Below are 24,563 nucleotides of genomic sequence, written 5' to 3'. Positions count from 1 at the left end.
ACTGCCATAAGCAAAACAAGTCTAGGATTTTCCCTTAAACATTAGGTGTGTGATGAAACTATTTTTTGAGAATAGAAACATTTGAGGAGAATAATAAGTCATTTTAGACTTATTGTATTTGAGATGTCTGTGATATCCATATGCATGAGTCAAATAGATGAACATTTGGGCCTAAAAGTCAAGAAATAGATGAGGACTGGAGATACAGATTTATGAATAATCAACATAAAGATGTTAATTGAAATCATGAGTGTGGTGAAAACTGCTAGTGAGAATGCATACAGCAAAAAGAGGAGTCAAGAAAGATGTGTAAGACATACCAACATTTAAAGGATAGACACAATCACAAGGAAATGAAGGAGTTGTTAGAGAGGTATCATAAAAATGATGAGAGTGTGGCAGCGAGATTAGAAAGTGGACAACTGTGCCAAATGTTGATGAGATATCAAGAGCATACCATGGAAGATTTAGTAAATAAGGAGATATTTAGAAACACTGATATGAGAAATTTCAAGTCAGTTGGATCGGGTAAAAACAGAATTGCCGTAAGTGGGGATGTGGGAGTCTGAGAAGACCAGGGCAGACCAACCTCTCTGGAATTATGACTGAATGGAAGGAGAGTAGGATAGTGTCAGGATGCGTTGTGGAAAACAGGGAGGACTGGGCTTTTAAAATAAGATTGAACATGCTTGAGTATGTTCATGTGCTGATGGTGACAAGGCAGTGGAAAAATAGAGATTGAAAACATGGTAGAGAAGGGGTGGAATCAGGTGAGCAAGTTCACAACACCCCAGAAGGTGGGCTGGGTTGGGCCAAGTAGAGATATGGAGAATAGCTAGCTATAAATAATGGACTCCATCCGTGATGACAGAAGGAAAGGATAGGTCAGTCCAGATTCAAGCAAGAATGCTGATTTGCAAAGAAATTTAAAGAATTTTTGATGATGACTCTTCCACAAAGAAATTAAAGGTGAGCCCATGGAGTAAAATTGTGAGAGGAATTATGGGATTGTAGTTTTAAGTAGAGTGGAGAGGGGTTGAAATTGATACTGAGGATTATGGGAGAGATTAGCAAAGTGGGGCAGTATTGCCAAGCAATATGGAAGGCCCCCCACTGAGGATGCAAGAGGTGAGTTTGTAGAGCTCTCAGTGTGTGATTGTTTTTCAGCTGTGCCTGGCTTTGCTGCAGGCAGGGAAGAGGCAGATATCTGTACTACATTCAATATTGGGGATTTTCTGTAAAGGTGTTGTGGAAAAAAACCAAAACAAGGCAAGATGCTTGAAGTTATTGAAAAGAGAAATTGAAGTGATGGAAAAAGGAGAGTAAAGAAGAAAATCATTGTGCTTGGGTTTTCTATGTGGTCAAAAGATAAGAGAATTTGAGTGAACAGGTTCATGGAAAGACGGAAAATAGAATAATGAATTTATGATTTCTGAACTAAAGCATTTCCAACTGCAGATAAGGTCCAGGCTGTGGGGAAGATAACTAAAGTGGAACGAACCAAGGAGAGGATCATGAGATCACTGGGGCTGACAAGGTGCAGGAACTGAAATTGGAGGAATTGAATGGGCCCCTAGAATGATGGGAGTTGAAGTGGAGAATAAACTTGTGTCATATCCAGCTAGTAAAAAGGAAGCTGTCTCAGGAATGCCTCCTGAACCAGTGATAAGGGGCATTGTACTTCACTAATGATGAGAAGGTTAAGAAAGTTATTTATTTTATAATAATTTTCAAAAGTTGGATGAGTACCATCTATTCAAGGCCTACCAGAGGGATGGAGTCCATTGAAGCATAAAGAGGTGGAGAGAAGCTTCTAAACCAGAAAAGTTTGGATGTTGGAGGTTGTTACTGGTGAAGGTCATAGGATTTATGTTTGTGGGCTATAAATAAAAAATATGATATGAACCTTTTCCAGGTGTCTTTAGTATAAGTCTGCGAGGGAAAAGACAGGCTAAGTGATTACATGAGTGAGATTTTTAGAATTTAGCATTATCAATTTGATATGAAGGGAATGCGTTCTTTCTTCACGTAAGCAAGCTTTTTGAAACCTTATCTTTATGCACATTTTTTCTTGTAGTATGAGCTTTTCCCTTTTGACATCCTATCTTTTATAAATATATTGATAGAAAATTTAGAGCAAGGTATAAACAAAAATATGAAAGATTAACAGCAGAAAATGATGACATGCAAATATCTATAAATGGAAATGCTTTATCACATCCAATTTTTTTCTCTGGTCTATTTTATATACTTTGTAAATTAGTAAAACCTACAAATATAATGTTATACAAAAATAATTTATTCCTCATCTTGATTTGAGAACTTTTTGTGCTTTACAGCTTTAAAATGACAATTTCTTTGATGGAACTTTTAAAAATACATGTATGATCACTCTTACATTGTTTTCCCTTTTGTTTTTCTTATTAGTCAAAAGAGAAGATGTGTGAGAACACAGAGCCAGCGGAAAGTTCTTCTCAAACAACCACAACCACACGAATGACAACCACACAATTCAGGGTCTTAACGACCACCAGAAGAGCGGCGACATCCCAGCTGCCCACCAGCCTGCCCACAGAAGGTGCCCCAGAGATGTTCTTGCTTTTTCCCTGAAAGACAGAAAAGTCACTGTGTTGACATGTCCTGGACTAGCTCTCTAGAGGGAAAGTTATTCTTCAGCTAACTGGATTTCTAAAGGGGGAAAGATACAATTATTATGGAGGAAAAATATGTGCTGGGATTCTTTCAATGTGCTGTGCCTTTTATTAAGACTTAGCTTTTAATAGTGATCCTAGCTAAATGTCCTCCCTTGAAAAGAAATAGAGACTTCTTTTCGTATGGCTAAACTTTGTAGTAACTGAATTCGACATTTCAGTCACAGGATAGAAAGGCAAAATGTATATGAAATATCCATTGATTTTGGATTCTGAACAATATACAATTCTACTCACATGCAATTTTAATATTTGCTTGAATACAGTCAATAAAATATGTTGGTCCGTAACCTATAGACATATACACGTCTAGATGTCTGTGTCAGAGAAATTGTTCTTGAAAAACATTTGCTCTGCTAGGAAAGGCAAAAATATGACAGAACGTTAATGCATGGGTCAACTCATTAGGAGAAGAAAGTATATTAGCCAACCTTTATTAACCTTCTATTCTGAATGATACCGCTAAGGAGAAATGTGAGACTGGTCAGCCAAGTGTAAGCTCTAAGGGGAAAACAATGGTTTTGTTTATTGTCATAAACTTTGCTTTCATTTGAATAAGAAATTAAATTAAATTGGAAATTTTTGCTTTTGATTGAAATTTAATTGGATATTAGAAGTTAACTGGAATAAAGTGATAAAATGAGGTGTAAGACAGGTGCTAAATACATTTTATTGCTTTTAAAACTAATTTAATATTTTAATCCATATTATTTTGGATTTTTATATAGCCTAAAATATTTCTGCAATTTGAATCCTAGTCTTTAAAATGAAATATAACCACTGAAATTAAAAAAGCATCTCCCACATTTTGTTCATTAAGGACAAGACCTTTTCACACATGATTTTGGTCGTATTTTTTAGCAATGAATAAGCGTATAACTTTTAAAATTAAATTTTTAAATATTGACAAATCTTTACTGTTCCAGTTAATTTGGAATTTCCTTGATCTTGATTTTTAAAATGAATAACAAAGGCCATAACTATAGAGTCTAATTACAATAAGTCATTTTGGAAAATTAAAAGTAAATGTATTTTGGGGCCAGCCCAGTGGCATAGCAGTTAAGTTTGTGCATTCCACTTCAGCATCAGTTCAGATCCCAGGAGTGGACCTACACACTACTTATCAAGCCATGCTGCGGCAGGCATCCCATATATAAAATAGAGGACAGGCACAGCTATTAGCTCAAGGCCAGTCTTCCTCAGCAAAAAGAGGAGGATTGGGCAGTGGATGTTAGCTCAGGGCTAATCTTCCTCAAAAAAGAAAAAGGTAAAAACAAAAATATAATAATAAAAATAAATGTATTTTAAGTTAAATTATAGCTGTACTTTTCCACAGATCTTAAGAATCCTAGAATACTTTACTAGAGTCTTGATCTTACAATCTCAGTAAGAAATTTTAGTACTATATCATGTAAGCCTAGGACTCGCTCCCATTGCAGTGGAAATTAGCTCATTAAAATCTCAAATCTATTCATGTTACTGTTAAGTCATTAGTAGACAATTACTGGTCATGAGATGTATGCACCTTTGAAGTTTTTTCTATTGTAGTAACTTTGAATTTCTCTTCCAGATGATACCAAGATAGCACTACATCTAAAAGATAATGGAGGTAGGAACTGATACTTTTCTCTCATAAATATTTTTACTTACTAACCCATTGCATTCATTTAACTGTGAGAAAGGACTTGGGCCCCTAAATATAGAGTGAGGTTATTTTTCACTCCCCGTTGGTATGTAGCATAGGAAGAATTCAGTGAGGTGGCCTGAAAAGTGAAATGGTTTCAATAGTGGAACGAATTTCTAATCTTTGTATCTACCTATAAGACTACATGACACCAATGATAAATGATAAAGTGACAGTTTATTCACACATCTTGCTATTCTTTGTCAATCTAGTCCTTGGTTTAATTGCATATGGGATTATCTACACAGCACAGGTATTGAGTTCAACTATTTTTTTTCACTAAATTGACTATTCAACATCTTTCATAAATAAAATTAGGAAATAGAGCAACATGAGAATATACTGGACTAGGCATTTTTATCTTTTATATGAAGCAAGGGACAAAAATTAAACATACAAAAAAATTTAGTTAGCAGCATACAAAGGTTTTCTAAGACAATTTAGAAATATCTATAATCGTATTTGAAAATTTTTGGAAGAAAGGTTATATCAAAACAAGGTCGTGAAAGATATTGACTAAATTTTTAAAACTAGTTCTCTTCATATTAGACTATGTTAGCTCATATGTGTTTCTCTACCATAGTACGCTGGATTTTGATAAAAGAGATTGTTTTTTATTAGTAATCGTTTATTTGGCTCAGGAAGGGGGTCTCCTGTTCTTAGCAGCATCCATTATGCAAATGTGGGCACACTGTGACATTGATCTAGACACAATTTTTCTTTTGCAGTCCCAGATAGTTTTGTGAGTAAGTCATAATCCATTATACACATTGTTAGGGATGTTTTCCTCTGTAATTGTAGGGAATAGTTCCTAAATTGCTCAGTCTAGGTTAAGTAAATGCTTCTATGTTTTCTTAGGTCACTTTGTCTTTAGATATAGGTATAGATATTATAGATATGTGTACCTGTATCGATATATAGATATATATTTTTAAAATTTGGATCAATCCTTTTGAAAAAGAAACTGCCTAACCTCTTCATAGATATCATTGTTACATCATGTCCATCGTCTTATTTCTGTAACGTTGTGTTTCATTTCATTAATTTCTTACTCGTTATTGTATTAGTGCAATAAGTGGATCGTTTTACAGAAGACCATTTGCAACATACATATTATCTAGAAATGAATTAAAATCTTAGCCCTTGAAGGGCCTTCAGTAATCGTTCAGTTCAGAATTTCTCAGAGCAGCATCTTAGTAAATGAACATAAATCCTAATGTTGAGATTACCTCATTTTGAGAGAGGATTTGTAAGGATGAGACAAATGAACTGCAGGAAGGGTCCCCAAGAGACTTCTGTTGTATTTGTTACATTTAATTCTTAATATGAATAGGGGTTACATGTGTGTTCATAATATTCTTATCTATGCTGTCTTCTCTTTAAAAAAAACAGTATGCCTAAAATATTCTATAATGCTAACAGAAACAAAGAAAGATTCCTGTGATCAAATAGGTATGAGATATTCTGAGTGAAAGAAAATGAAAGAAGTTTCTTTGCTGGAGAACTGTTCAAAGCTTTTAATGTTCGTTTGTTCGTTCATTCATTTATTCCAGCCGAATGCCTGCTAATTGCAAGGCATTGTTACAGGCCTGGAGCTATGGTAATGTTCAAGGCTTGGACAAATTTCCCTGCTTTCAGAGAGCATGTATTCTAAAGAAACTTAAAGATGATAATAAAGATTTAGTAGCTGGCATTTCTCCACTATTTGGTCATAAAGCTTTTCTGTAAATAGCATTTCATGGACTTAATGTTTTGTGGAGTACACTTTGGGAAATAGTTTTCTAGAATATTGCCAATTATCCCAAGAAAAATCCTTAGTTTTCTCTAATGCAGAAAGGAATCATAAAACTTTGAAGATTTTCTTAATGCCATGCATTAGAACTGCCTTATGACTCTGAGAAAACGAGTCAAGGAAATTCCAAGATTTAAGGGGAAGACTTTTTTGCTTTATTCTTGTACCAGAAAAGTTGACTTCTGGATTTTCAGACAATATTTAAGTCATTGATATGCAGCAAGTGTCCATCAGAATTCCAAAATATCACAATACGATTTCAAATGTATCTATACTGTGGAATTCTTTTCATGTCTAGAGTTGTTTATAGAAGCACTTTTCCTAAAATCGTTCAAGTGCAGTTAGAACAGAGCAACCTGACCAGTATTGAGATAAATGTTCCTTCAAAACAGTACTTAAGGGAAATCTCACATTACTGTTTATAGTACCATCACTAAGACAGCATGCTCTCATTGCTTTTTATTTTATGGAATATGGAGATACAAGAAGGATTGCCAATTGAAATCTAACCTCATTAGTTACTCAAGCATGTTGAAAACAGAATTCCGAATTGTCCTCCCTATCCCCCTCCAGCTTAACATTTTTGCAAAGTCAAGGTAATAATGAAAAAGTGTGCCTAATTTGAAGATTCTCTCACATTTACTGAGAATAATTATTTTAAAAAATGCAAGCTAATACATTTTTACAAATTGCTATGTGTTGCTGCAAAGAAATTCAGCACGTTTTATTTCTTGACTTAATTGGCTATTCTTAAAAGCAGTTTAATTTAGAGGTCTGTCCTTTTCTGGAAAAGAGGGTGGCATTTTTCAAAGCAGTCAATATGTAGCTAGAAACCAGACTCTGCCTTTACAACATCATCTCCCTTAGATATTGGATTACCATGGCTCTGAGTCTTTCTGGGACATTTCTGTGAGTAAGGGTAGTCAATTTTCTTAGTGGAGTCCACAGCTGCCATGATTACACATTCACTTTCCAGGAGATTTTCCTTCGTCTTTGATATGAAAGCAGAAAATACCTTTGAGCAGCTGCACACGAAAGGCACACAACAGGGTTTCTCATTCACAGGACCCAAACTGAGCTACAGTCTGCTAAATCACTGTTGATGAATCTTCAATTGTACATTGAGTTTCCTGCTATATTTAGATTAGGTTTAGGCAGAGCCTCTGGAAGTTTCAGGCTCGTTGTTTGGAGATGTTTTATTAGCCTTCAGGGTTGAGAGGAAATTCTAAGCTCTCTAAATAATTTGGAGAAAAGAACATGAAAAAATCTAAACAAAGAGAATGGCATCTACTGTGCACAGACTCCTTAGGAAGGTACAGTATTGACTGACCGTTGTAATTGACCGACTACCAAACTCAGACAAACCAATATAAAGACAGCATTTTATCTCCAACTGAAATATTACTGGTTGCATGTTTATAATATTAAGTTTAGAGTACTACGTAAGTCTAAACAAATACCATACCTGTCCCTTATTTATGTGAAAAACAGAAAAGGAGGAGGAAGTGGAGAAGGAACAGGAGTGGGAGGAGGAGTTGGAGAAGGAGAAGAAAAAGAAAAGGAAAAAGAAGCATTTGTTGATTGTTTACTGTTTTCCAGGCAACATTCTAAATGTTCTACATATTTCAAGCTGTTTTATTCACGTAACTCCCCTGTGAGTTGGTCCTATTCTTATTTCCACTTTATAGCTGAGGAAACCAAGGTACAGAAAGGTTAGGTTACCAGCTGGGATGTGGCAGAGCTGGGATGTGAATCTGTTTAGCCTTGATGCAGATTCCAAGTCCTTGACCTCCTCACAGTATTGCTGCTTGGACGCAGTACAGGTCTCCTACAGCCAAATGTCAATTGGGATGGGAAATGCCACTGTAAGATATTTTACTTACATCTGTTATATTCTTTTTTCCTTTTCTACAACAACTGATTATACTTATAAGTGTTTGAAAATGAAATGTCCTTTTCCCATGTAATTATGTGTTAGGTTCCATTTTCTCCTTTCTATGAAAATCACAATGCATTGATTCTCCTGTGTGATTGAGTGTCTGAATCATTGGCATGTGGTCTCCAAACTACAGGGCTGCTCTGTTTTTGTTCAACATTTAATCTAAATGTCCTTCAGCCTCCTTGGTTTCTCTGGAAATTCAAATTTAATTCACCATTAAGGGGTAGCTAGCATGTATTCTTCTAATATTTATATATATTTCTGTGGATAAAGGTAATATGCACTTAAAACCACATCTTTGGGTTTTCAGATACTCACAAAAGCTTCTTAGAAGAGTTACATTTTTAGGGAATGACCTAGCTGTATATTTTAGCAGGTCTAACTATTAAATGTCTTCTTTGGCATTTCGTCAGATTGCCTCCAAAAGGCACTATCCATCTAAGTATAAATGTAAATGCCTTCAGGATGCTAGCTGGATAAAATTATATCCAGAGCTAAAAAGAATGGAATCAATGGCAAGGTCTTTTAATTGAGAAGTAAAGTCTTCAAGCAGATTCAACTCAATTTAGCAAATTGAATTGTGCCATTCTGCCACACTGCAGATGTTAAAATTATTTCAAGCTCCAAAATCCTGTGATTTGATTTGATTATTTAAAATGTGTTGATTGAGATTTATCAAAGTACTGAAAACTGTATTCTCTCTTGGTTCTTCTGAAGGTCCTTCCCTTTTATAACATTGCTTCTTGTAAAAAAAAAATATTTGAGTATAAGTTCTTAATTGCTACTAATATTTAAAGTGTCAACACTCTAGACAGCATTGATGTATTATGCAGGTGAAACTGTGTTTCTCATTTCTTCTTATTGCTATGAATTTTACACAAACCTGCATTCTGAAAGGGTGCATTCTTGAGTCAGATGGTGTCTCCATCAAAAAGATGCTGAAATAGTCATATTAAGCAGTTTGCAGAGCATGATTAAGTTAATTCTGAGGTATAAATCTGCAAATGATTGATTTCAGAGAGCTAATACAGAAATACTTTGAATGAACTACTACGGAATAGCTGGTCTGAATTCTGATTCTGTTGTGTTTAGTTTTCTATTTCTGAACATATCTTAAGATTTTTCATCCAAAGATAAAATATTAGAATATTATTCTGACTTTTTCACCAGAATACTTCTAAGGTTATATTTTTATTACCTAGTGTAGTGACAGACCAAGTGTCTAGTGTTTCATTTATCATTCAGTCAAATTACTTTTTGACTTTAGTACATAAATCATCAAAGTAAGGTATCTTTCACTTTTTTTCTTCCTACCTTTCCTGGCTATTTTTTTCATCCACTTCTTTCACACAGATCACACAGTCTTGTAAGCAAAGGGAAACTGTTATTTCCTCTTGACAGACTATTGAATATCTATCACTTTCTGTTTCTAAAACTGGAAAGGACCTTGGCATTTGGTTTTATCATTTGCTTCGGCTACTTTTCATGATAGTACTAACTCTAAGTATATATGTGCCATAATAGTGAAAATTTCTTATAATTCAGAATGTTCTTTCGAATGTTCCTTGGCATTACAAATTTCTTTCCTAAATTGTGTCCAAAGTAGTGGTTCTCACCTTTCTCTTTGCATTGGAATCATTTGGTTATTCTCATCTAATTTTATTATTCTGGCTTATAGAAACTCCAGTGCTCAGACTGCTCTCCATACCAATTAAATGTAAACCTCTGGAACTGGGGCTCGGGCATCAATATTTTTTAAATCCCCAGATGATTGCCATGTAAAGTTAAGTTGAAAACGAGTGTTCTGACACAGTGCTTCATAAATATTAAGGAGCACCGGAATCAATGGGGGACAAGAGAGTCTTGATAAAAGGCATTTTCTGTTATAGTAGTTCTAGGGTGGAGCCCACACCTTTGCAGCGTATTTCAAGCAAGCTCTCAGACAATGCAGACACCGCCAGTTCACACACCGCACTTTGAGCATCAAGAGTGGAGTGAATTCTTGGTTTCTTTCTGCCGGAATCCCCAAAATGAGAATGATATATCTTACTCTAAATCCACCCATTGGTCCTCACCTGTACCTCCTGACTCTCCTAAAGCAACATTTTCATTGGTGACAACAAGAAATTCCTTCTGTCTACAGGCAGAGGATGTGTCTTGCTCAGCAGAGGCGAGGGACTCTCATGTCTGCTGTATCTCATAACTCATTTAAATATAGTGAGAAAATTAGTACATTTTAGCTGGTGCAAATTTATTTATTTTAGTGATGACAGTTACATTTTCTTTATTTTGTTGAAGCACATGAAGTTTCAGATTTTTTTTTTTTTTCCTGTTTTGATCTACAAAAATTGCAGTTTCATTGTTTAACCTAATCATTTAAAAATTGTCATCTAGCACAGGAAAAGAAAAAGAAATCACTTTGGAATAAACTTTTTCCCCCTTACGTTGATTTGTAGATAAGATTTGTTGAGTTGATGCTGCTGATAGAATACAGACAAAATGGTACAGCAGAACCTCTCAGGAAATACACACATGGCTTCCAAGACGTGGCTGTAAACACACCTTCCATTTGCCATCAGCAGAATGTTTTTCTACATCCTTCTCCATGATCAATACCTACCTTCCTTTCTGTGCTCACCTCCTATATAATTTTCTATCTTCACTCTTCTTGCCAGAAACCCAGGCTTGGGAATCTCCTGTTGGAGAAAAGAAACTTTTCTTTAGATTTTGGAAACTAAGATTTACGAGGGTCTCCAAGAGTAGTTTTTGTGTTACCCAATATTTCTTGTAACCCTTCCTGGGGCCATAAACATGTGTAAAGTCATTAGTTGTTTTCTTTTTTTTTTTTTATGAAGTGTCTAGTGATCATGGCTAATTGTCTTGTGCTACTAAAATAATGTGTATGTCACTAGAAAATTAGATTAACTTTGATGTTGATTTGTTCAAGAAACATTTCTTAAACTACTCTGTGCCAAGCCCATTGGTAGGCGATGGAGATACAAAGGTAAACAAGGGCTGTGCCTGCTCTGAAGAAGCAAATAGCCTCATGGGATGAGATAGAGAATTCAATCAATAATGATTATGGGTGAAAAGTACAAAGATAGACTCAGGAAAAACTATGAGGGCAGAGAAGAGGAAATAAATAAAACTGGAATTATGGGAAAGTTTCCCAGAAGAGACAAGACTTGATCCAAGTTTTGAAGTATAGTTAAGTTAAGAAATTATACTAGTATAATTATACTAGTATAGGTGGGATTTGTATAGAAAAAGGGGCAGGAGAATGATGTTCTAGCAGAGGAATCTGCAAAAACAGAGGTTCAGTAGCGTGAAACATCAAGGTCTATTTGAGTAACTCTAAAGAGTTGCTACAGCTTATTTAGCTGATGTAAAAGTGTACACAGGTAGTGATGGATGATGAGATTGAAAGATAAGCATAGGCTTCAGTGCTCATAGCCTTTTATGCCAAGCAACGGAGTTTAAACTTTATCCTGAAGACAGTGGGAGCCGTTGACATCACTTAGACAAGGAGCGCCAGGAAATATTTTACATGTTTCGTAGGTCATTCTTAAGGGATTATGGGGAACAGATGGGAAAGGAGTGAGACTGAGGCCAGGAAAACTAGTTAAGAAATTATACTAGTAATCCATAGAAGAAATGGTGAGTAGCTAAACTAAAGTATTGATTGACAATGGGAATAAAGAAGAGAGAATGGACATGAGAAGTATTTTTATTGAAGTAGAAGTTACATAACTAATATCTGATTGGATTCATGATTTACGTGATAGGAAAGTGTCATCTGGGTAGATGATGGCACTGTTTAATAGTGGGTACAGGAAGAGGAACAGTTTGGGGGGAAGACAATGAATTTAGTTTGAGCACATCAACTTTGAAGTGTCTGTAGGACATCCAGATGAAGATGTCCAGTAGACATTTTTCCGTGCAATTCTGAAATTCAACTTGAGAAATACAAACAAAAGATACAAATTTAAGCATCATCAGTGTATAAACAATAGTTGAAGTTAGGAGAGTGAGTGAGATTGCAGACGGATAGTATAAAAATGAAAAAGGCAGAGGATGAAAAAGATAACACAACATTGGAGGTTTTGTGAGGAAAACTGAAAAGAGAGTCAAAGAGACAGCAAGAAAACCAGAAGAGTTTGGTATCACAGAAACCAAAGGAGAAGAAAATTTCAAGGAGGAAGTAGTAAACGATGTCAATGCTGCACACAAGTCAAGTTAAAAAAAAGACCAGAGAGGCCAGCCCCAGTGGCCTCGTGGTTAAGTTCGACATGCTCCACGTTGGGGGCCCGGGTTCAGTTCCCGGGCATGGACCTACACTCGTCTATCAGTGGCCATGCTGTAACAGCAGCTCATATACAAAACAGAGGAAGATTGGCCACAGATGTTAGCTCAGGGCAAATCTTCCACAGGAAAAAAAAACCCCAAAAAACATGGAAAAGAAGCCATTAGATCCAGTAATCTGTTAACATTTGTTGACCTTGACTGGACAGTTCTACGTTTGCACAATCCCCAGACAGAATTTGAGAAGTCTATGGGCAATAAGGAAATTGAAGTTAACAGGGACAGGCTACATTTTCAAGAAGCTTAGTGAAAAGAGAAGTAGGGATTTCTGTTGTTGACCATGTTGTTTTATTTTAGGAGCATATTTACCTGTTATAGGTGTTGAGGAGAAAGAAGACATAAAGAAAGAGTTAAAAGGTGACTGAGAGAGAAGTGATATATCTGCAAGCATGGGTGGCTCAGTCAGTGTGGACAAGAGGAGCCAGGTGGGAGGCAGAAGTTGAGGGAGTTTCATCTGAACTTGCTGTTTCCTCGGTATAGTAGGAGACAGTATGGTAAGAATGAGTGGGAGAAGTCAGAGTTTGGTGTCTAGTTGTTGAGAGAACACATAAAACATTTCCTAAGGGAATGGAACGTGGAGCATCCTACTATTGTAGAAGGGGCACACATGCCAAAGTGTATTTGGAGCCTGCTAAATTTTTTCATATGTGCTTGAATCACCAATGCTTATTGCCCATGTAATATGGTGATCCACTTTAAACCAAAAAGAAAAATCAGAGTAAATTTTGTTGGCGAGAAAAGATATGTTATTTTTAAAAAGGCATGTAGCTTTAAAGAGAGTAGATTAATCCATTAGTTGGTAACTTTAGTTTAATCTTTTTCAATAGCTAGGTTTTCAACCGCTTACTTTTCCATTAAGACTAATTTTTGCTTTAGTTTTATTCTGCTGTGTTCAAATAATACCATGCAAGATTTAAAATGTATCTTGGGTAGTAAGGACAGGAGTTAATTATTTAACACTAATTCATAACAGTACTGTAAGCTACTGTGACCAAATGTTAGTATTTCAGTTACAGTAATGAATTAACAACTTCTTGGATAAAATTTCAACCATAAGTGATTTTAACATGTGTTAACATTTTGCTCAGCAATCACTAAAGAAAAAATACAGAAAATGTAGAGCTAAATTTAATTGGAATTCTAAGTAATATTTGCTTAACCTAAAGAAGACAAAAGAGGAGGAAAAATGGGCCACATAATGGACAGAAACAAAGAAAACAAATAGCAAAATAGCAGACAAAATCCAGCCATGTCAATAATTATATTAAATGTAAAGAGAATAAACAATCTAGTTGAAAGCATAGATTATCAGACTAACTTTTTAAAAAGCAAGATCCAAGTAAGATAGTTGTATAGGAGATGTACATGAAACATAAAAACATAATGATATAAAATGATTTAAGGTAAAATAATAGAAAAATATATACCCTGCAAAAGTAACCATAAGAAAGCTGGAGTGGCTATATAAATATCAGGCTAAGTAGACTTAAAGACAAGGAGTATCAACACAGGTAAAGAGGAAAATATCAAAATGGGAAGAGGGTCCATTCATCAGGAGGACATTACAATTTTTAATAATCACACAAAACAATAGAAAAAAATTAGAAAGGATATAGATTTAAACCAAACTATTAACCACCTTGATCTTGTTGACATTTATAGAACACTGTTCCAAACTATAATAGCTTTTGTCCAAGTAAATATAAAATGATCACCAAGATAGACCATATGTTGAACCATAAGAGTCTTAAATTTCAAAACATTGAAGTCTTTTGGACTATGTTCTCTGTCTCCAAAAGAATGAAATGGAGATCAGTAAAAATACGATATCTAGCAAATCCCCAAATCTGTGAAAAGTAAAACCACTTCTAAATAATGTAGGGATCTAAGATGAAAATCATAGGAAAACTAGAAAATATCTCCATGGAATGATAATGGATACAACATAACAAAATTTGTGGGATGCTACTAAAAAGTAATAAGGAGGAAATTTGTAGTTCCAAATGCTATGAGAAAGAAAGAAGCTTTAAAATTAATGATCTAAGCCATTAATTTAAGAAGTTTAAGATGAGTAAAATAAGCCAAAAATACTTAGAAAGAATGAAATAATGAAATAAGAGTAAAAAAAAATAAAATAGCAGATAAGCAATAGAGAATATTAACACAGTCAAAAGTTGGTTCTTTGAAAAGTTTAATAAATTTGATAGCCTTTAAGAAAACTGATTAAAAATTTGATAAATTAGACAATAAAAATTGAAAACTTTTGTTCATCAAAAGCTCTGTTAAGAAAATGAGGGGCCAGCCCCATGGCCGAATGGTTAAGTTTGTGCACTCTGCTTCAGCAGCCCAGGGTTCGCCAGTTGGGATCCTGGGTATGGACCTACACACCACTCATCAAGCCATCAAGCCATGCTGTGGTGGTGTCCCACGTAGAAGAACTAGAATGACTCACAACTAGGGTATACAACTATGTACTGGGGCTTTGGGGAGAAAAAAAAAAGAGGAAGATTGGCAACAGATGTTATCTCAGGGCCAATCTTCCTCACCAAAAAGAAAAAATAGGCGGGTCATATACAGGAGAAAATATTTATAATATAGGTATGTTACAAAGGACTTGTGTCCGGAAAGTATCAAGAATTCCTGCAAATTAATAATAAACAAACAACCTCAATGAGATACCATTTCATAATAATAATAATGACTAAAACTAAAATGACATACTACTAATACCAACGAGGGTACAGTGCACAGGAACTCGTCTACACTGCTGATCGGAGTGTGATGTGGTACAACCACTTTGGCAGTTTTATAAAGTTAAACATCTATCTTTCTTTTGAGCCAGGAATTCCATTTCTGTGTATTTATCCAAGAGAAAACATATCCACAAAAATGTTGTACAAGAATATTCATGGCAACTGTATTCATAGCTGCCAATAGCTGAAAACAATCCAGATGTTCAGCAAGAGATGAATAAACAAATTGAGTATATTCATACATTGGACTACTATTTAGCAGAAAATAAGAACAAACTACTAATACATGCAATGCCACCGATACATCTTAAAAGCATTATGTTAGGAAAAAGAAGCCAGGCACAGCAGAGTACACACGATCTGATTCAATTTATATTCAGTATGGGTGAAACTAATCTACAGTAATAGAAACCAGCACAGCGGTTGACTATGGTGGTGGGGTGTGTGTCAGGGGGTGTAGTAAGGAGTGACTGGAAGGGTGAAAAGGAAACTTTCCAGGGTCGTGGAAATGTTCTATATCTTGATTTGGCCGATGTTTCTTTGTTATACACAATTATCAAAATTTTTTGAATTGTACGCTTGGGATCTGTGCATTTCAAGGATACGCATTTTACCTCAGTAAAAAAAAAAAAGAAAAGAAAAGAAAGAAAAGAAATTTTGATGTGCTTCTTGTAAACTAGATATAATTTTTTTAAAATTCTCATGAATAAATTCTTCCAAGCTTCTTGAATTCTCAACTAAAGAAAAGAAAAAGGCTCATCCTTAGTAAAACAGCTTCTCTAATTAGTAGGCATAAAATTTAACACTTCTGATTATTTGATTCGTGTTTTGCCTTAAATTATTCTTAGAACCTTCCCGTGGAGTTGCTAATAATGGGATGCTAATAATAAAATTATCTAGCAATTATTGGGCTGTCACTATATTCCAGACACTCTTCTCAGAGCTTTGCATGCTTATCTCATTTAATCCTTACAGCACCCTATCAACAAAGTACTATTATAATCTCATTTTACACATGAAGTGTCAAAAGCAAGGATTTAAGTAATTTGTCTGGGGTCACCTGGTTTGTAAGGGATGCAGCTGGGCTAGACCATTAAATGCTCTGGTGTCAGAGCCTGTGCTGTGCTCCCCACTTCCGTCCTGTTCTCCATAGAGGATTGTTCTAGAAGTTGCCCCGTCAACTGTGTAACCATTTGTCTGCCACTCTTTCTGCTGTGGAATTTATCTAGGATCTCAGCAAACAGAAGCAGCACCGACTGCCAAACCATAGTCAGAATGAGCCTTGTGGCTCCTCTTATGCCATCCCCCAACACTTTGAGAGCAAAGCCTTTGCAACTGTAAAACTCACAGCATACCCGTGTGGGGCCGTTTTCCAAAGCTGATTTGGTGCAAAAGGTTAGGCTGAAACTAGTGCTTGCCTACTGGACCAGCCATATTGTATCCCACATTCAACATGTGGAACTTTAGATTTCAGGAAAGTTGACATTCCAGGGGCAGACAGGTGTAGTAAACACAATTTTATAGCATCTTTCTTCCCAAGCGGGCTAGCTCATCCCCTCCCTCTTAGGGGCATTATCTGAGCCATGTTTGCCAGTATTGATGCTAAGCAGTGAAATGTAAATACCCCGCAAGACTGCTTCTCAACTTTTCTTTCTACCCTTGATATATGTGCACATTTTGTTAGTTCTAGTAACACAAATTAAAATGAAATTCCAGACTCTGCTCAATGTTTTTTTCCGGTTTCTGATTCTGTCTCCTTGAGATTCATAGCACATACGTGTAGTCCTACCCTCCTGGGGAATTGTACACGTCAAACCACAACAAATAACAAGAGGATCGTGTGGTTGTTAAGAACATCAAGGATAAGGTTTCAATCCTGAGGCGCACACACACAGGCCAAATTGAAATCTCTAGCAGCTAAATTAATCTGTACTTTCTTAGGAAGCCCAAAGCTTTTCATGAATTTTGAGCGTAAACTTAGATGCCAAAGAACTTGAGACTGGCTTAGTATTCAGCAGTTTTCAAAAGAAGCTGCTTATGGATGATCACCGAAAGGTTGATTTTGTTTAGATAACTTACTGAACCTCAGCAGCTGGGCTGTTGTTTTGCAAATAGTGGCTGCAGATTCTCTCTCGCATGTTCCATATCCCAGCTACTGGTGGGGTCAGGAGAGAGAGACCTAAACCCATGGTGGCCTGTTTTCCTAGGGGTGGGTATGTAGTATAGGTGAATGTGAGGTTGATCTTGGTCTTCCTACGAGGACAGCTATTCATAAATGTCCTTGCTTTCATTCGGCATACACTTAACCATCAGTGAAAGAAGAGATCTCATTTCCAGGAATAATTTCAAGAAGGCCTCACACTGATCTGGTAGTGCAGCCATGATTAAGAGGAAGGGAGGTACTAAGGTTCGGCAGGAGCTGAGTGGTGTGGACACACATCTGTCCTTCCACAAGGATAGGAGCAGGCTGAAGAGGATTCTTCCTCCGTGTTCAGAAAACCTGATGGATTTGATGGGGAAGTAAACACTCACTGTGATCATTGCAGGTTTATATATAAATGGTCTGCTTTAACATAACTGACTTAGTTCTGGAATGGATGAGATGAAATGGCTTGAAGGGTCACTCCATTCTGTACCCCTAGATCTTGAAACTACTCTGTCAGCCGTATTTTTGGTATTCTGTAGACACTGTGAATAAACCCAGTAGGAAAACTCTCTAAATTTTTTCTGTAATTTAACACCTTAATTTCTTAACCATTGCAAGGTCTTGGCACGGAGGTAATAGAGAAACCATTTCCATGAAAGCTTTCAGTTTAATATTTAGCTGGAGAATTTAGGAACTAAGGTTTCTTTTCTGTGGATTATTTTGTAGAAGTAGAGACATATTATTTTTCAAAAATCATTTTTAAATGTATTTTTAAGTGGAGAAACAAGACAACTTGGTATAGAAAGCTGATGTTAGAAAAATTTAAAAATTAGGTCATATAAAGATCTTGGTGGCAGGGCCGGCTCTGTGGCCGAGTGGTTAGGTTCGCGCACTCCGCTGCGGCAGCCCAGGGTTCGGATCCTGGACGCAGACATGGCACCGCTCATCAGGCCACGTTGAGGCGGCGTCCCACATCCCACAACTAGAAGGACCGGCAACTAAGATATACAACTGTGTACAGGGGGGTTTGGGGAAATAAAGCAGGAAAAAGAAAAAAGATCTTGATTGCTAAAAATATTAGTGGCATAGGTATATTATTTTTAAAAAGTAGTACATACACATAAGAAATGAAAAATGATAATGGATTATTCCAAAGATTTGTTTTTGGCCTTATGGTAGCTATAAATACTGTAAATTCCCTCTTTCAGATGCTCACACATACACATGCACAAAAGCACCAGTCCCATAATGAGGCTAGCAGCAGGCTGGATGGTGGTTGCTATCCCAAATCCCTCATTTTGATGGAATCAAGCATTTCTTTGAATATGATTTCATGGAAATTTTATTTAGCTTCGTTTTTCTAAGATAAAAGGTAACGGATTATTGTTCAAAAAGGATTGTCATACCCTAAGCTCTTTTAGCCCAGAATGTTTTATATGTTTCCCTGAATGAAATTTCACAGCTGCCCTGTGGTAGCCTAACAGGCTGCAAAAGAGAAGCTGAGCCAGCTTCCCCTGCCAGATATTGTTCTCACCATACTTAATGCACTTAGCTGTGTTTTGTGCACCCATTTTAATATCTTTTCACAGTACTTACCCAAATCCCTCCCATGGAGATACCATAATGTATTGTCACAGTGATCCATATTATGGATTAGGCATAGTTGCATAATAGTTTCAAGGTTTCTTAATACCTGAATCATAGTGACAGATTGGTAAGCATCCAAAAACTAGTAACACCATGATTAAGAAAAGGAAAGAACTAAGAAAATGATGACAAATAAGGAAATACATAAAACACCAAGAGAAAGTCAAGGTCATGATCATGACTTTAGAAAGTTAAAAAAGCTACGAGGAAAAATATATGAGCTACAAAATGAGATCAGTTACAAGGGAAACTTCCAAAGGAAAGTCAATTCATTAAAAATTTTATCACTTGATTTTCTTCCGTTACATGATTTAGCTATAAATGAGTTAGTATTCCACAGAGAAAGTCATGTGTTTGTGTGTTTTTAATCCAAAAGTGGAACACTAAAATTTTAAGCATTCATAGTTTAACTTCATTCTGAAGCTTTAAAAAAGAACATTTTGACAACATTTAAATAAGTTTTATGAATTTTGGACAAATTTGCGTAAGACTTTGTTCAACCCATGAGCCTCCAGGTCCCCCAAAGGACGTTAATGCATTGTGGAATTTATGGGCTGTAGTGTTTCATTTTAAAGCCAGGAAAAGAGTTAGTTGTAAAGTGAATAAAACTTCAGACAAGGAGTATTTCTATTTTAATTTTACTTTATTCTTGGACTTTAATTATTGGCAAGATTTAATAGTGGGTACAGATCATTTAAGCGAAGTATTAAAATCTTTTTAAGCTATTGAAGAATTGTACTTCTGAATACAGAGTATCAATGCTACATGCACGTAAATCCCGAAAAAAAAATCTGTCATAAAAAAAGCAAGGAGATGTAGAGTTTTAAAATTAAATGCTACACTTTGAAAGAACAGCTTAACAAATTTTCTTCCTTCTTTCCTTCCGTCTTCTTTGTACTTTCTTCTTTTTTTCATCCTTCCTCTTAGCAATGTCATAAACTTTTGTTGGAGTGCAGCAAATTAAACACATTTACATGAGGTCTTGAATATTTTCTGATATGTACTTAATGTCTTTTAAAAATGTATTGTCTTTGCTACCATGGTAGCTAAAATTTATCCCAAAATAGCATGTTATGTTGATGGCTTTGACAATTCTCGTGGTCCTCTCTGTGTCTAAATATTGATCTGCATTTTATAAAGTACTAAAAGCTAGGAACTCATAGGTTACTCGGTGGATCAAATGAGAGTATATTATCTTTGATGCTATTGATTTTCTGTGCTTCATTTATGTTTTAAAATATGTCTTCAACAGAGTACAAAAAAGGCCTTGATTTGATAGGAATCTCAAATATATTTATATGCTTCCTTTTTTGGCTTTGAGGCTCTGTTTCATGGTACCTCTTTGTCTTTATCATTAATTCCTCTTATTTGAATACACAATATAAAGCTAAAAAAGCTAAAGATTTCAATTGTCCTGTATGTGATACTGTGTGTGTGTAAGAGAGGGATGGTTGTTTGGTCTTGGACATGAATGAAAACGCATAAGATATTTTCAAGAAGAGCATAAGAGTCGGGGCCTTCAGACTAGATTCCTCCTGATCTTTTTGAATATTCCCCCCGACTCCTGATAGACTCTGATGAGCTTAAGAAGTTTGTGCCTGAAACACGTTCAGAGTTTTCTTTGACCCACTTCTGTATTCCAATTTCAAAAACAATCAGTCAAGCCACAGGAATGAGTAACTATTTCCAAAGTTGACATCTTTGTTTATTGCCTTTGCTGAAGGATTGAAATCAATTTATTTGAGCAGTCTGCCCTTGAGGTGAATGAACTAAATTTCAATTATAGAAATTACTAACGCTTGCTTACACTTTTTAAATTTCAATTTTGCATTGGAGGTGCTCATCGTTTTTAACACAGAGGATCTCCTGAATTCAGTTTATGGGTACCCATAATTGTGTACCATTTAATTGAGCAGTGATGTTAAACTGGAAACCAAATAGGGAAAGAATTTAAAATTGAAGCACACCAATGGAGTGATCACTTTGCCTCCAGATTCAACAATCTTTAATATACCATCAAAATACCTGATAGTAGAGAAAGCAGCTAGGATAGAGATGCAGAGAACTTGCTTAAATAGTAGGAAAATTAAAAAATGTGTTCTCCAGATATATGTGTGTAATTTTGGCCACTCTATTCAGATGATCATTCCAAAGCATTTGGAAATAGCACTAGCCTGGGACACAAGGGTACTTCTGTAATATTTTGGAATTGAATTTGCTGTATTTCTCCTTAACTGGTTTGCCCTAATTACAACACATCATAAAGTCATATGCACAGTCATAGATCCCTGAATATTTATTTATTTAATCTACTGGTTAGTAATATTTTGAGAATCCAGGAAGATTGTTTATTTTATTAAAATGATCATCATCCAAGAGTGTTATAAAATGTTTGTTTGGCTAGTAACAAACTAGACTCTGTACAAATTTCATTAGACTTGAAATGGTATCTACACCAGCCCTGTAAAAGGAAAGTTTTAAAAAAGAGGTAATATAACTAAACCACTATTGGAAATATATAAGTAATAATTGTGGAAGTAAACATTTATGCCTAAATAAAGGGAGTGAGTGAGGTTTCAAGTTATAAATCCTGCTATGATTTTATATTGTTGAGATTGGCAATTTATGTACTACAACTCACAGATAATTTTATTGACAAGGGCTCTTGTTGAATAAAACATGCCTTGGCTCTCTTTTTGCTTCCTGGGAAGGGCTGTCTCTTGCCTGCTGCCTCCTCAATAGGTTGACCAGAGAACTTGGGGAAGTGTCAGCCTGAAGCCAAGTCACTACTGCCTTGTCCTTCTCTTCCCTGTGGCACACACAAAATGTGAGGCTGAACCTCAGCTTTCCGCTTATAAAAAACTACTAATCCCAGAAATATAACTGGATGCTTCTTGGATGAATGGAGGGAAAGACAGAGGGAGGGAGGGAGGAAGGGAGCAAATGATGGATGGAAAGATGGATGGATGGGTGGATGGATGCATGGATGGATGGTTCGAATTACACATGGAATTTCAGAAACATTCAAGACTTCCCTTCTTGACTCAAGTAAATATTTTTGCCACATTTTCTCCAAAGCAACATTTAAAATTAATACTATTTTCCTATGAAAGTGATGTGTCATACGCTTTTATAAATAAGAAAAAAAAGCCAAGTGCACAAACTGCAATAACACAAGCATACTTAAGAAGGAAGCCAAACTTTTAAAAGCAACAAACGTCAAGGAGAAAAACATAGTTTATATGGTATCATGAATCTGACAATATGATTTGCCTCAATCTACCTCATATAAAAAATGTAATAATATAGCTACTTTAATTAAGTGGTTATTGTGTACCAGATACCCTCTTAGGCACTTAGTATGTATTAAACGTTTAATTCTCACAGCACTTCTATGGGGTACTTACCACTATTGGCCACATTGTGGAGATAAGGTAACTGGTGACCAGATCGCTTAATTTACTATAACCTCATTTGATTGTTATTGGAGAAGTGTTCATTCCAATATCTGCAACCCATTTTCAACAGCCTCTTTCTTTTTTCCTCCTCCATTTCTCTCCCTCCATCTTTTCCACCAAACATGGATTTAAGTGCATCTGATGGCAGACACTAACCTAAGCCCTAGTCCCAGAGAAATGACAAGACAGATGCAGCCTCTGCCTATTTGGAGGCACAATGTCAATTCTTTAGCCATTATCTAAGTTAATTTCCCTTTATTTGAAATTACCAGATTCTCTTAAGAACTCCTTGCCAGAGAAACTCGAGACTTGAAACAAAAGGAAATAGCGGTACATATAGCTCAGCGTTAATTGAGAAGGTATTGATCAGATTCAGAGTGTAGACCCTGAGGCCAAACTGCTTGTCTTTGAGCCCCAGTTCCATCTTAACAGCTCTACAACCTTAGCCCATTTCTGAGTTTCCCTATGTCTCAGTTTCCTCATCTATGCAGTGAGAATAATAATATTGCCTACCTCTTATGGCCATTGATTCGATACTTGTAAGGCAATAAAAATATGCCTGGCACACTGTAAGTGATTTTTTTTTATCATAGTAAAATACCCATAACGTGAAATTTACCATCTTAACCATTTTTAAGTGTACAGTCCAGCACTATTAAATGCGTTCATACTATTGTGCAACTATCACCACCATCCATCTCCATAACTCCTTTCGTCTTGCAAAACTGAATCTCTATACCCACTAAACAATAATTCCTCTGTCCTTCCTCCTCCCAGTCCCTAGCAGCCACCATTCTACATTCCGTCTCTATGATTTTGACTACTTAAATATCCCATCTAAGTGGAATCATACAGTGTTTGTCTCATTGTGACTGGCTTATTAATGCAATGTCCTCAAGTTTCATCCATGTTATAACGTATGTTAGAATTTCCTTTTTTTTTAAGGCTAAATAATATTCAATTGTATATTTATACAAGATTTTGCTTATCTATTCATCTGTTGACAGACATTGGATTGCTTCCACATTTTAGCTCTTGTGAATAATGCTGTTATGAACATGGGTGTACAAATATCTTTTCAAGACCCTACTTTCAATTATTTTGCATATATGTCCAGAAGTGGAATTACTGGATCATATGGTAATTTTATTTTTAATATTTTGAGAAACACTACACTGTTTTCCATAGCAGCCGTACAGTTTTTTACATTACCACCAACATTGCACAGGGTACCAATTTATCCACATCCGTGTCAACACTAGCTATTTTCTATTTTTTTGATAGTAGCCATCCTAATCGTTTGAGGAGGTATTTCATTGTGGTTTGCATTTGTACTTCCCTAATGATCAGTGATGTTTAATATGTTTTCATTTGTTTATTGGCTATTTGTATGCATTTGGAGAAATGTCTGTTCACGTCTTGATTTTTGAATCAGATTGTTTAAATCAGATTGTTTCCTTTTGGTTATTGAGTTTTAGGAGTTCTCTATATAGTCTGGATATTAATGCCTTATCAGATATATGATTTGCAAATGTTTTCTCTCATTCTGTGGGTTACCTTTTTACTCTGGTGGTATTGTGTTCTGATGCACAAAATGTTTTGATTTTCATGAAGTCTAACATGTCTATTTTTCTTTTGTTGCCTGTGCTTTTGGTGTCATATCCAGGAAATCATTGCCAAATCTACTTTGGTGTAGCTTTTGTCCTATATTTTCTTCTAAGAATTTTATAGTTTTAGGTTTTGTGGTTATGTCTTTGATCCATTTTGAGTTAATTTTTGTTTATGGTATTAGGTACGAATTCAACTTTATTATTTTGCATATGGATATCCAGTTTTCCCAGCATCATTTACTGAAAAGATTGTCCTTTCCCCAATGAATAGTCTTGGTATCCTTGTCAAAAGTCATTTGACTGCTGGGGCTGGCCCCGTGGCCGAGTGGTTAGGTTCGCGCACTCCGCTGCAGGCGGTTCAGTGTTTCGTTGGTTCGAATCCTGGGCGTGGACATGGCACTGCTCGTCGGGCCACGCTGGGGCAGCGTCCCACATGCCACAGCTAGAAGGACCCACAACGA

General features: G+C 35.9%; 1 protein-coding gene across 1 annotated transcript in view; it reads left to right on the top strand.

Moving 5' to 3' along the window:
* The window catches only part of PLXDC2 (plexin domain containing 2), a 412,416-nt gene that overhangs the window by 341,406 nt on the left and 46,447 nt on the right, over positions 1 to 24,563 (top strand). The window contains exons 11-12 of the mRNA XM_046678478.1: positions 2,428 to 2,578; positions 4,282 to 4,320. Coding sequence (XP_046534434.1) covers positions 2,428 to 2,578; positions 4,282 to 4,320 — 190 coding nt within the window. The remainder of the gene's footprint in view (positions 1 to 2,427; positions 2,579 to 4,281; positions 4,321 to 24,563) is intronic.

This window comes from Equus quagga, chromosome 12 (assembly GCF_021613505.1).
Source record: "Equus quagga isolate Etosha38 chromosome 12, UCLA_HA_Equagga_1.0, whole genome shotgun sequence".
NCBI classification, from domain to species: Eukaryota; Metazoa; Chordata; class Mammalia; order Perissodactyla; family Equidae; genus Equus; species Equus quagga.
This window is presented reverse-complemented; position numbering and strand designations above follow the sequence as displayed.